The sequence below is a fragment of the Chiloscyllium plagiosum genome, chromosome 4 (genome assembly GCF_004010195.1).
Source record: "Chiloscyllium plagiosum isolate BGI_BamShark_2017 chromosome 4, ASM401019v2, whole genome shotgun sequence".
NCBI classification, from domain to species: Eukaryota; Metazoa; Chordata; class Chondrichthyes; order Orectolobiformes; family Hemiscylliidae; genus Chiloscyllium; species Chiloscyllium plagiosum.
In genome coordinates this window covers 96011419-96024376 of record NC_057713.1, presented here as the reverse complement: position 1 = coordinate 96024376, position 12958 = coordinate 96011419, and the positions used below count along the sequence as shown (strand labels likewise).

At 38.5% G+C, this 12958-nt stretch overlaps 1 protein-coding gene across 4 annotated transcripts in view; it reads left to right on the top strand.

Moving 5' to 3' along the window:
• znf407 (zinc finger protein 407) overlaps positions 1–12958 on the top strand; it is a 499933-nt gene that overhangs the window by 433549 nt on the left and 53426 nt on the right. The window contains exon 9 of one of the 4 annotated variants that reach the window (XM_043688649.1): positions 8360–8465. The exons of the other annotated variants lie outside the window; for them this stretch is intronic. Coding sequence (XP_043544584.1) covers positions 8360–8394 — 35 coding nt within the window. The 3' untranslated portion in view covers positions 8395–8465. Of the gene's footprint in view, positions 1–8359; positions 8466–12958 lie in introns of those variants that run through there. 4 annotated transcript variants of the gene reach the window in all.

The window sequence follows — 12958 nt, the reverse complement described above, 5'->3', positions numbered from 1 at the left end:
AGGTCGGGAAGAAGATTGCAGGTCAAGAGGGCGAATCTGAATCCAGGGGTTGGGACTGAGATCTAGGTAGCTGTGGGAGTCGGTCTTTTACTACCCCCGGACTCAGCATCGCCCTCTTGACCTGCAATCTTCTTCCTGACCTCTCCGCTCCCACCCCCACTCCGGCCTATCACCCTCACCTTAACCTCCTTCCACCTATCGCATTCCCAACGCCCCTCCCCCAAGTCCCTCCTCCCTACCTTTTATCTTAGCCTGCTTGGCACACCCTCCTCATTCCTGAAGAAGGGCTTATGCCTGAAACGTCGATGCTCCTGCTCCTTTGATGCTGCCTGACCTGCTGTGCTTTTCCAGCAACGCATCAAACAAATTGTGCAGCCTGGTTAAATAGATCTTAACAAGTCAAAACCTACGCAAGATATTTCAAAATAGCATTAACCTTTACATTCTTCAAATAAAATATTGCATAAAGTATGGATTTAAAAAGGGTTATATAAAACATTGTACTGAATGAATTTCAAAGTTATACTCTGCATAATGGAAACATGTGGTTTGACTTAAAATAATCAGTCATCAACCTTGTATTTAGATTTTGAAATCTGGTTTGCCAAACTAATCAACTTCATTGAATGCTGAGTTCTTCATAGATGCAGTTATGCATAGAGTTAAGTCTATAAACCTCGAAGCAATGCCTGCAGTGGGTGAGTATGTGGTGGTAAAGCATACTGGCATTTCTAAGAATGATTGTGCTCGATTCTGGCACTTTTAATCTGGGGGCATAGTTGGTGTGTACACATACTGCCACTTTTGCTAATGTTATTTTTACCTTGACTCTGAACCCTGCTGATAGGTACATAGAGGAGTTCCTTCATTCAAAGACTTTTAATGTCTGCTAGCATGCTAAACTATCCACTCTGTCCGGCATATATTTGTAAAGTATTAAAATATTTTTAATATTCAGCAAGAACAACTTGCATTCACATGATGCTTCCTACATAATAGAGAGCCTTAGAAGGCTTTCTGAAACAGCTTCAGATCTCTTTATTTTTAATTAAATGAAGCTGACTTAAAACAAATAACACTGAATGTTTGCTGCCTGACTACCTTTTGTCAAAGGAAAATTTGGACAATGCTCTTGATTTTTATTCAGTTTTAACAACTTCATTTTTTAAATTTGTTCTTGGGATATGAGAATCACTGAATGGGCCAGCATTTATTACCGTCTCCAATTGCTCCTTGGTCGGAGTAGCCGCTGGACTATTTCTGAGGGCAGTTAAGATTCAGCCACATTACTGTGGGTCTGGGGTAACACGTAGGCTAGACCAGGTAAAGGTGACAATTTTTCTTCCCTAAATAACATGAGCAAATCAGATGGGGTTTTATTATAATCAACAGTAATATGATTGCTGTTAGGCTAGCTTTTTTTCTTTTAATTCTAGATTTATCTTTCAGATTTCACCATCTGCCTTGGTGGAATTCAAACCTATATCCCTAGAGCACTGGATTACTAGTCCAATGACGTTACCACCATTCCTTTGCCTCACTAACTACCTATCATTTTTGCTGCATAAAGATTAATTTGACGTTCTCATTGAATTCCAGTGTTACAGCTGTAGCTCAGTGGTTGGCAACCTTGCCTCTGATTCTGAAGATTGTAGGTTGGTAGGAACACAGGAATAGGAGTAGGTCATTGAGCCCCTTGAGTCTGCTCTGCCATTCTAAATCATTGTTGATCATCTACCATTTTCCCATGCTACTCCTGTATCCCTAATGTCAATAGTATCCAGAAAGCTACCAGACTTTACCTTGAACATACTCAATTTCCACAGCCCTGTGAGGTAAAGAATACCAAAGATTCATCACCCTTCAAGTGATGAAATTCCCCCTCAGTACCTCAATACTAAATGGTTTGCCCCTTAATCAGAGACTATGTCCTAGAGTTCTCGATTCAAAGCCAGGAAAAAAGTCTTTTTGCATGTACCCTGTAAGTATTTTATAAGGTCCAATAAGATCAGTCCTCTGAGTTAACTTTTCATGTCCCACCCCAGAGAGTTGATCATGAAGTCTAAGGTGACACTCTAGTACAGTACTGAGAAGTGCTGAACAGTCAGAGGGGCCATTTTTTCAATGAGACATTAAACTGAGGCTCTCCACAGTGGGCAAAATAATCCCATAGTACTATTTCCAAGATGATCAGGATACTTATTCCCAGGGACATGGCTAATATTTATTCTACAGCTACTACCATCACTAAAAATGGTCACAGAAACGCAAAATACCATGCATGATGAAAATCTTAAATAAAAACTAGTGAAATGCTGGAAATATTCAGCTGACATAGCAGCATCTATGGAGAGAAAGAGTTAACATTTTAGGTTGTGACTTTTCAGCAGAATTGTTCTGAAGACACATTATCATCCTGAACTGTTAACTCTATTTCTCTCCGAACAAATGCTTTTCCGCCATAAGATGTCGGAGCAAATGAAGGCCATTCTTTCCAATGAGTTTGCTCCAACATTCGATGGGATCATGGCTGACCTGATAATCCTCAATTCAACTTTCCTACCTTTTCTCCATAATCCTTGATTCCCTTATTGATTAAAAATCTATCCATCTCAACTTTGAATATACTTAATGATCCAGCTTCTACAGCCTTCTGCAGTAAAGAATTCTACAGATTCACCACCCTCTTAGAGAAGAAATTCATTCTCAACTCTGTCCAAATGTGACAACTCTTTCTGTGAGATTGTCCTCTGGTTCTAGACTCTGTGACAAGGACAAACAACGCTTCAGCATCTGTCCTCCAAGAATCTTTGAGAGAATGTTAAAATAAGTTTCCCTCTCATTCTTCTAAACTCCAATGAGGAGTTGTAGTTTCTTCCAATCTATTCAACCTTTTGTCATAAGAAAAACCCTCCTTCTCCAGGACCAACCTCGTGAAAATTCTCTTGATTGCTTTCAATGCCTGTATAACTTGCCTTAGTTAAGGAGACTAAAATTGTTCACACTAGTGAACTACACTAGGTTTAGTCTGACTAGTGCCTCATACAATTTTAGCAAGATTTCCGTACATTTATATACCATTCCCTTATTTCACGGTCCATTTGCATTCCTTATTACCTGCTGAACCTTGACACTAGTATTTTGTGATTAATGCGCAAAGACTTCCTAAAAAAACCTCTATTGCAGCTTTCTCCAGTCTTTAACCATTTAAATAATATTCAGCACCTCTGTTCTTCCTCCCAGAGTGTGTTACCTCACATTTTCCCACCTTATATTTTGTGTGCCATGTTTTTACTCATCCTTGTGTCATCCTTCCACTTGCCTTCCCACCTATTTTTGTTTCATCTGCAAACTTGGCGGTAGTACATCAATTTCTCTTTTATTTCAACTCTACCATCAATAAATTAGCCAATCTTCTATCTGTGTTAATAAAAACTGAAAGAATCACAGATTCTAGAAATCAGAAACAAAACCAGAAATTGCTGGAAAAGCTCAGCAGGTCAGGCAGCATGTGTGGAGAAAAATCAAAGTTAATGTTTCTGGTCCAGTGACCCTTCCTCAAGAAGGGTTAATATACTACTCCCAATGTCAAGGACTCATTGAATAGTCTGATGTGGAGTACCTTTTTCTCAAACCCATTTTGGAAATTATATTACATCCACTGGTACCCTTTTTTCTATCCTTGTTACCTCCTCATCAAGTTCTAATAAATTTGTCAGGCATAACTTCTCAATTTTTGAAGCTTTCCTGATCTATCTTCAGCATTTTCTCTATTATGTTTCACTGTTAACAGATTATCTTTTCATTATCATGTTGTTTATGAGACCTTGCTGAATGCACATTGTCTGCTACATTTCCCTATTTTCTGGCAATGTCAGTACTTCAAGAGTGTGGCCTCACTTGTACATTTTAGTACATCCGGAAGTTGTGAAAAGTGTATCAATATAACCTTCTTTCTTTTTCTTATCAGAATTTCCTTTGCACAGAATGCTCTACTTTTTTAGAAAATAAAAGTTTAGAGATTGTTACAGATTCAGACAGTGCATAAAAGACCCTTTTGCACCAACATAACTGTAACTAAAATTGCGCTAATCCCAATTTCTTGCACTTGTCCCATATCCTTGAATGTTATGATAAGTTATGATGTTATTATAAAGGAAAATTATCAGCTTGGCTCAGTGGTATTACTAGGCAAAAGTGAGGACTGCAGATGTTGGAAACCAGAGTCTAGATTAGACAGGGAGCATCCGTGGAGCAGGAAAATCAACATGGGATGGAGGTGAAAGGTCAGAGAGAAGGGTGGGGGAAGGTAGCAAAGAGTACAATGGGTGGATGGAGGTGAGGATGAAGGTGATAGATCAGAAGGGAGGGTGGAGAGGATCGATGGGAAGGGAGAGCTGAAAGACGCTAAAGCACATATCAGTCGGCTAGCTCAAGTGGTTAAAGCCTGATTGAATAAAGTCAGTAGTAATACTGTCTACTCTAAGACAGAAAGTTTATTATTTAAGACTCACTCCTGGGACAGAACATGTAGCCTGGGCCATCACTTCAAAACAAATGCTACATGTGCACAAAATGGCTTCTTTTGAGCTAGAGATTAAACCATCGGCCTGCTCATAAAAGAGTTTGTGTGGCTGTATTCGAAAGAGAGCAGGAGAGCTCTCTCTGTAGTTTGACTAATGTTCATCCATGAACTAACATCACCATAAACAGAATAACTTTGTTATCTCAGTGTTGTAAAACCTTCCTGGTCACAAATGGATTGCTGTATTTGCCAACAGAATGATAGCAAAAAAAATGAAAATGCTTTAAGACACCTTGAGGATGTGCAAAATGTGCTACATAAATGTAAACACATGTTCTTATTCCTCAATATTAGTTACCGTTTGCAGTGTCATGAGGATTTTTGTTGACATACACACATTTGACCACAACTATCTCTAATTGCAAGAGGAAGTTGGCACAAGGATAGTGTATATAACTAGACACATTAAATAAAATCGCAACAAATTATTTATCGCTTGAGTGACTGCCCAAGTTTTTGTCAAATGTTCAGATAATATAACGACAAAACAAGCTGATGCATCAGAAGTAAGTGTTCAGATCATAAAACTTGCCAAAATGTGGCTACACAATAAATACGCAGAATTGTAATTCCTCATGCAAGTCATGTAGTTATTCACTGAAAGATGAATCCAGCGTGACATCAGCCGATCCAATATTACAACTAAGCCATCAGAATAAGTGAATTCAAAACAATGTTTGAGTTTGTTCCTGAAATGTACTTCTGTGCTCTATTGAATGCAGAGTTGCTTGGATGCTATACACAAGCCATTCTGTGGCCAGTAACAAAGTTCATTCATCTCTGCATCACTTATGAGCAAATCCTACAAGACTATCTTGAAATCTTCAGCAATGGACATTAATTCTCAAGATGCTGCAAGCAACCTAGGTGAAAATTCAGAGGGGCTTTCGAAAGAATTGTTTCTTTTTTTCCATGTTCTGAAAAGTTCTTCATTTATTAGATATTTAAATATTGGAGGTGGTGAAGGTCGGTGGTCAGTGGGCAGATCGGTAGAAACAAACTGTTTCACTTACAGTCAAGATTATTATAATTTGATAAGAAAAGACCTGGTGCAGGATAACTTGGAAAATAAGGGGGAACCTCAGCTGGACTTCTGTCTGATACATTCCTGCCACTGTTTGGAAGTTTCCCAGGGAGGTTAGGGAAGCTGATGGACAGTTGATTAAGCTGATTGCAGTCCCAATTAGGGCCATGCCAACATATTGCCAGCACAGCATGCTCCCTCCTGACCCTGCAGAAGCTACCTGCACAATGGAGGAGGCCTGTGACCCATGCACTTCCTCCCGAGGAGTATGCCCTCAGTTTTGAGGTGGGCTGTCTCCATCCTTATTTGATCATTTGTGGATTCCAACAATGGAGAACATGCTGTGAAGCCCCCTCCTCTCCCAGGGAGTCTTCAAAGCTGCCAGATCTCTGAGTGGACACCTGGTGCATCAGGAACCTACCAGCTATACTTAACTGCTTACCTTCACACACACTAACACATTCAGGCCACAACCCCAGAGGTCTATGACATCAAATTTGCTGCCAGAAAATACTGACTCAGGTTCTCTATTCAATTCAAACTCCCGTAGAAACGTCTACTCCAAAGTGTGTGCTCCTTTTTGAAAAGGTGTGAGAAGTCAGTGTAGTCGGAGACTGAAGAATGAATTAGTGACAGGAATGTTGGAGCAGAGCGGACTGAGGTATTGATCATAAGATGCTGCAGCCTCCAGGAATACTTGGTATTCAGGTGTGCAAGTAGATCCTTGAAGGCAGCAGGCCAGGTAGATAAGATGGTGAAGAAAGCAGATGGAATATTTGAACAGGTGCAGCATCTGTGGAGAGAAATCAGTTCTGAGGAAGGGTTACTCAACCCGAAATGTTAACTGTCTCAGACCTGCTGAGCTTTTTCAGCAATTTCTGCTTTTGTTTCTGATTTACAGCACCCACAGTTCTTTTGGTTTTTCGAGGGAAACTTGCATTTATTGACTAAGGCATTGAATCCAAGAACAGGGAGGTCATGATTGAGTTGTAGATAACATTAGTTTGGTCACAACTGGAATACAATGTACAGGTGTGATCAGTACACTTTTAGAAGGATGTGATTGCATAGAGAAGATGTAGAGATGTTGCCGGGGCTGGAGTGATCCAGATATGAAGAAAGACAGATAGGCTGAATTGCTTTCATTAGATTAGAAAAGGCTGAGGAAGTACCAGATTGAGGTGTACAAAGTTATGAGGGGTATAGATAGGATAAATGGGGCAAAATGTTCTCCTTAGTAGAGGGATCAGTAACCAGGGGCCACAGTTTTAGGGTAAGAGGCAGGAAGTTCAGAGGGGGTTTTGAGAAAAGGAAATTTCACCAAGTAGGTGGTGGGTATCTGGAATTCACTGCTTAAAAAGTTTGGGGTGGAAAGGCAGGAAACATACAACATTTAAGATAAATTTAGACAAGCAATTGAAATTCCATAGCATGTAATGCTGTGGGCCAAGTGCTAAAAATTGGATTAGAATAGATAGATGTTTGATGACTGGGCACAGACACGATGGGCCAAAGGCCTCTTTCCATACCGTAAAAACTCTCTGACTCAAACACACCCAAAGAGGAGTTGGCTACCTTCCTCATGGGTTAGGTTGTGGACAACACTTAGCTAGCTTTTTTCTTTAAGTTGCTGATACTCTGTGTGGCGTGTATTTAATACAGCAATTACGACAACAAATATTTACTCTTTCTTGATACTTGATGCATGATATGAAAAATCTAATGCATATTCAGTAAGCAATGGTGTTGCACTTTAATAATATTACAGCATTGGATGGACTACACAAGATGTTGCTATTGAATTCTCATCTCGGTAACAGTTCATACAGACATTGTAATGAGGCTTGCATGCCTCAGGTCAACAAAGGATAACTTGGAGTAGATTTTTTTTTCTTGGAAGATTTGAGTGGGATGGCAGATGGTGGTCTAGGGAAGGCTGTAAACAGCACAGCCCCAATAAAAAAACAGATCAATACTGTGTCGGTCTCAGAAGGGCTGTGGATAAGTTGATAGCCCAGACCTTTCTGTTCTGTCAATTGTAGGAGGAATAGCAAAGACAGTGAGGGATCTTTAACAAACAAAGGGAAAGAATAGAAGGATTTTAAAAATCTACCAATAATTACAGTACTTGAATGCTGAAACAAAAATGGTGTGAAACAAAAATGGTGTTAAACAAAAATTGATGTAACCAAGAGCAAAAAGACATGTTATTCCAAACATTAAGGCATCACCTTTTTTGTTGGCATTGAGTAAAGCATCATCAGTTGTCAGGCAAACATTTTCAAAAATATCGCCGAGTTAACAGGAACACTTACACTTGGGCTTAATTCACATTTACACTGCTGGGTTACTCACTGGCAATCAAGAACTCGTCAACACTTCAACTAATGGGTTTTAATCAGAAACTGTTTGTAATAGCAAGCTTAGAGTATTTGAATATGAAGATTTCTATAATTTTGTTGTCAGCTTGTGATGTATTCTGATGCTAATTATTAGGAACAATTATGGTTTCCTAATAACAAAAGAAGAAGCCATAAATTAAATCTGCTTACCTTCAGCCCTCTTTGTAACCTTTATGACGTTGTTGGTATAAAAGAATATATTTTTCCACATACTATGCTAATTATTATTGGTGATCATTCTTTCATGTCTACTTTTTAAAAATCTTTTGCAATGTGTCAGTGTGTGTTGATGAGTTCTGTACCCAGTATTTTCTCAATCGTTGAGATTTGTGCCTGTACCTCCCATAGACTGCTTGCTTCATCTGGATATTCAGGAACCATAATTAGTGCTGTAATTAGCATGTGGAGCCATCAAACGAGGACTGCTAGAATCATGGGACATCTCTCATCACTCCTACTGATGTACATGTGATAAAGAACCTTTAGCTGAAGCATTGAACTGATCCTTATTGTTGCACAGACACCTTGCTGCTGAGAATAGTGATCAATCACATTGTTAATTTTCATAGAAAAGTAATTTTGTACGATAATTTTCTAATATACATGTGTTAGACCTGTTAGTGGCTTCAATATGTGCACTGCTAAAAGAGTTTTAAATGCAATGAATTTCAGAAAGTTTTTAGATGTCTTCACAAGTCACAAATACAAATATCTTTTGGTTTTTTTCTGCTATTTCTATAGAAGCAATTTTAAGTTGCCTATTGTCAGATTGTTGCCAGCCACCTATATAGAGACATTTTGCAATTTATCTCTTTCATAGAAGTTGTAATGATTGTGGAGTTTAGACTGACCAATACTTCCATGTAAATAAAAGAAAAAAATTTTCTATTTGTTATAGCAAAATAATACGTAAACAAAGGAACACAATACAAAAGAAGCTTCAGTGGCTTAGGAAATAAACTTGAGAAAATCTTTATAGGTCAAAGGGTTATCTTTTGGTGATCATAAGTTACACAACTAATTTCAGTAATTGGTTGTAAGTGCACTGTCACAGCTCCCCTGACACAGCTTTGCTTGAATGATTCTCATAGTAGTTCAATAGTCACCAGGGAGCACAGTGAGCACCTGATCAATAACTCCTTCAGTGTGTTTTTCATCTCTATCTCGCCTTTGCTACTTGGTGGAAAAAGCAAGGCAAGCATTAGAATTCTTACAGGGCATAATATTTCATTCCACAGTCACCATCTCAAAAGTATTTTGGAATTCCAAATATATTTAATGGATCCACTGGGGTGAGTTGGGATTATCCACTTAACGTGTTTACACTCACACTTATTGCCCTTTTATTGTCTTTTATTTCCATTCTTTCTTTCTTCTATCTTTCATTATGTGTTTCATATCTATTTTTGCTTAAATATCCTTTCTTCATTAATTAATTAACAAACAGATGCTGTTAAGTAAGTGGCTCAGGTTTTCAGTGGAGGGAAAATGATACTATCACGGCCACTTTAAGACTTTTTTTGACATCACTATTATGTCTCCTGACCGTTCCTGTGGCGTATCTAACTCCATCCCTCAGGTTACTCCCTGTAGTTCTTTTCTTCCCATTGGCAATAAGCCACTGCCTGCTTGCCAACAATCACAGATTAATTGTTTTTCATGTTAGCAAAGGTTTAAAGTTTTGTTCTGAATTGATGGTTGATTCCACTCCCCCATGAAACCATTGCAACTATTAATGACGCAGGCTGCTTGCTTAATTTGGACCTACCTTTGTTGCAAACCATAACATGTTTGGTGCCCTCTGTTTGAACTCTCCTGCATTCCGATTCATGCCCCCCACCCCCTCTTCCGGAGGGCTTCAGAGTCTGTGCTTTCTGCCATCAGGCATTTTATCTGTCAAGCGTACACACACCAGTTTTCATTGCCTACAAACAAACTGCAATTTTACTATTTGTCACACAACTTTCTCAACTCACCTTTCAAAATCAGCATATAAAAAGGTGGAAAGATATTTAAAGTTATTATAAGCAGATTGAGAAGACATCACCTACATGAGATGGACTCATAGACAGACTGCAGATTTTTTTTGATAACACATAAATCACCCCTGTATATATCATTCTTGTAGGGTTCATTAATGCCAAAAATAAACTATGCCAAATGATCACAAAAAGTTCTCAGTTGATCTGGAGCATTAATTTATGTTACCCCCTTGTACATAACAAGGTATGGCCTATCTAAACCTTGTCTGAATGAGAACATTTGGATCAAGATAGAATTTACATTTATAAAGTGCCTTTCCTGACCTCAGGAAGTCCAAAAGCATTTTACAAGTAATGAAGTACTTTTGAAATCCAGTCACTGTTGTAATATGGAAAACACGGCAGCTAATTTGAGTAAGACAGGTTCCCTCAAATAGTAGTGTAATTATGATCAGGTCACCGACTTTAGTGATGTCGACTAGGGAGAAATATTGGCCAGGACACAGTGGGTAATTTTCCTTTTCCTCTTTGAAATAGTACTATGGCACCTTTGACATCCACTCAAGAGGCACACAGGTCCTCAGTTTTACATTGATCCAAATGGTGTACAAAGTTAAAAATCACACAACACCAGGTTATAGTCCAACAGATTTAATTGGAAGCACTTGCTTTCGGGGTGCTGCTTCTTCATCAGGTGGTTGTGGAGTATCCAAATGGAGAGATCCAAATGATAATGTCTCTGCATACAACTATGACCAGGATTTGCTAGATTTCTAGCCTGAACCAACCCTTTCTCCATGAAGCTGAGTTCTTGTCATTTTGAGGTACCACACTGTAATTACATTGTTGAGAGAGAAGTAATTTCAAAATATTTGTGCCTTTTTATCCTCAATATTTATATACGTGGTGTGTTTGTGTGTCGGCACAAAGAGCTGATTTAGTGTAACATCACATTAAAGTTGGGTTGTGAAATTCACTTTTAGCAAAAATGTGACGTTTTTGCTGCTGTTCAATGTGAGTGACTAGTCTAGCAAAAGGCATATATTGCAGTATATTTGCTTCTGTCCTAAATAATGGAATATATTTTAGTTGCACACCATTGGGATGATGAAGACATAATTTCCAAAATCTGGTCAAACATTCAAATAGATTTGATTTAGATTCTTTTTTGTGAATAATCCAGAATTCCACTGAAGATTCCATAGTGTTCAACAATATTCACAATTTTTCTGGATAACAGCAGATCTAGCCTACAGCAGATAATATCCAAGTTCAGGCAGACAATGGGCAGATAATGATTACATCAATCAGCAGAAACTCCAAACATCACTCCACCTTTCAGGAATGCCACCAGTTCTCTCATTCTGCTTGTGCAATATTGAGCTACAGTTGAACAGGACCAGCCATCTCAACAGTCTGGCTACAAGAGCAAGACAGAGGCTAAGTAGTCTGATGAGTAATGCAGTCCCTTACTTCTCAAAGTCTCTGTAACAGCTACTTTAAACAAAGTAAAATTTTAACTTGTGTAGCACCAATCACAGACTCATTGCATCTCAGAGTCTTGCTGTCAGCTGCGGCTCAGTAGGTAGGACTGTCAGCTCTGAGTCAGAAAGTAGTAGTTAATGTCCAGCCCCAGAGATCTGAGTACAAAATCGAGGCTGACTCTCCCAGTGCAGTTCTGATAAGACATTAAACCTTGATCCTTTCTGCCCTCTGAGTGAATTTAAAAGAAGGAAAACTGGGCAGGGATGGAGGGATCACCTCGGTCATTTGACGAATATTTATTTTTCAATTACCATTACCAAAACTTTTCTTTAGTTGCTAACATGTTGATGTTTGTGGAACCTTATTAATCGCAGATTGGCTGCAATATTTCTTACTTTATAATAGTGAGTACACTTCAAAACGTACTTTATGAACTTTAAGACAGAGACACTTTTAGATGTCCGAGGGAAACAGCTATATAAAATGATGTATATTTTACTCTCACCAATTGTAGCATTGCTTTTGACATTGTTCATCTGGATGCAGGTAGAACTTGGCCTCAAAATGAATTTGGAGCTCCCAGTCGGCCCCACTTTGTGAAATAATGAGCTAACATGACCAGTTTGGCACACGTCTGTGACAACCCCAAAAGTTTCCAAAAATGCAGAGGAATGGTCATGGTTCTGTCTTTTTTTTTTGACGTATCAACTACAGTCTGTGCATTCTGGAAGTGTATTAAGGAGGGGGTAAGAATTGACTCATGCTATTCCTCTTAACAGGAACCCGAACAATTCCTGAGAGCAATACAGTAAACCTGTTTCAATGCCAAGTCCCATTGCAGATCATAGATTAAGTGGGAAAGAGGGCAATTCAGCAGGAAAGACTAAAGTGCCCAGTAATAACATCAGCAAAATAAGTCGGACTCTGATTCTGATTTTTCCTATTAGATTGCCTGACACACCAATAACTTTTGGAGGATGCATTTATTTTAAGATTTACTACCTACCTAAATCTACCCTTTATAATTTCCATTCAGTCTCAAACTGCTTCTAACATGCTGAAAGCAATTCTGATTACTCGAGTTGAATATCAATTATGAAAGACCAGTGCTACTTTATGCCTAATGAAATGAAACAGTATCACTGATTTGGGACTTGGCATAGTTACATTTTTAAATCAAAATTTAGAATAGAGATAGGAAAAGAAGCCCACAAAATGTCTATATGCTGATTTATTTTCAATAAATATACCTTGGAGATAGACAGCAGATAATGATTTAGTGAAAGTTTATATCTGAAGTACTCATTTTCCTACTCTGTCCACTTTGATTGTCCACTATGCACTTTTAACGTCTTCATTACAAACGTAATGTTTTAATTAAAATCTGTTACTTAATTACCTATACGATTTGAGGATTGTCAACTCTGCTGGAAATAATCATGAAGATTTCATTACATGATCTCCTCCCCGCAAATTGTCC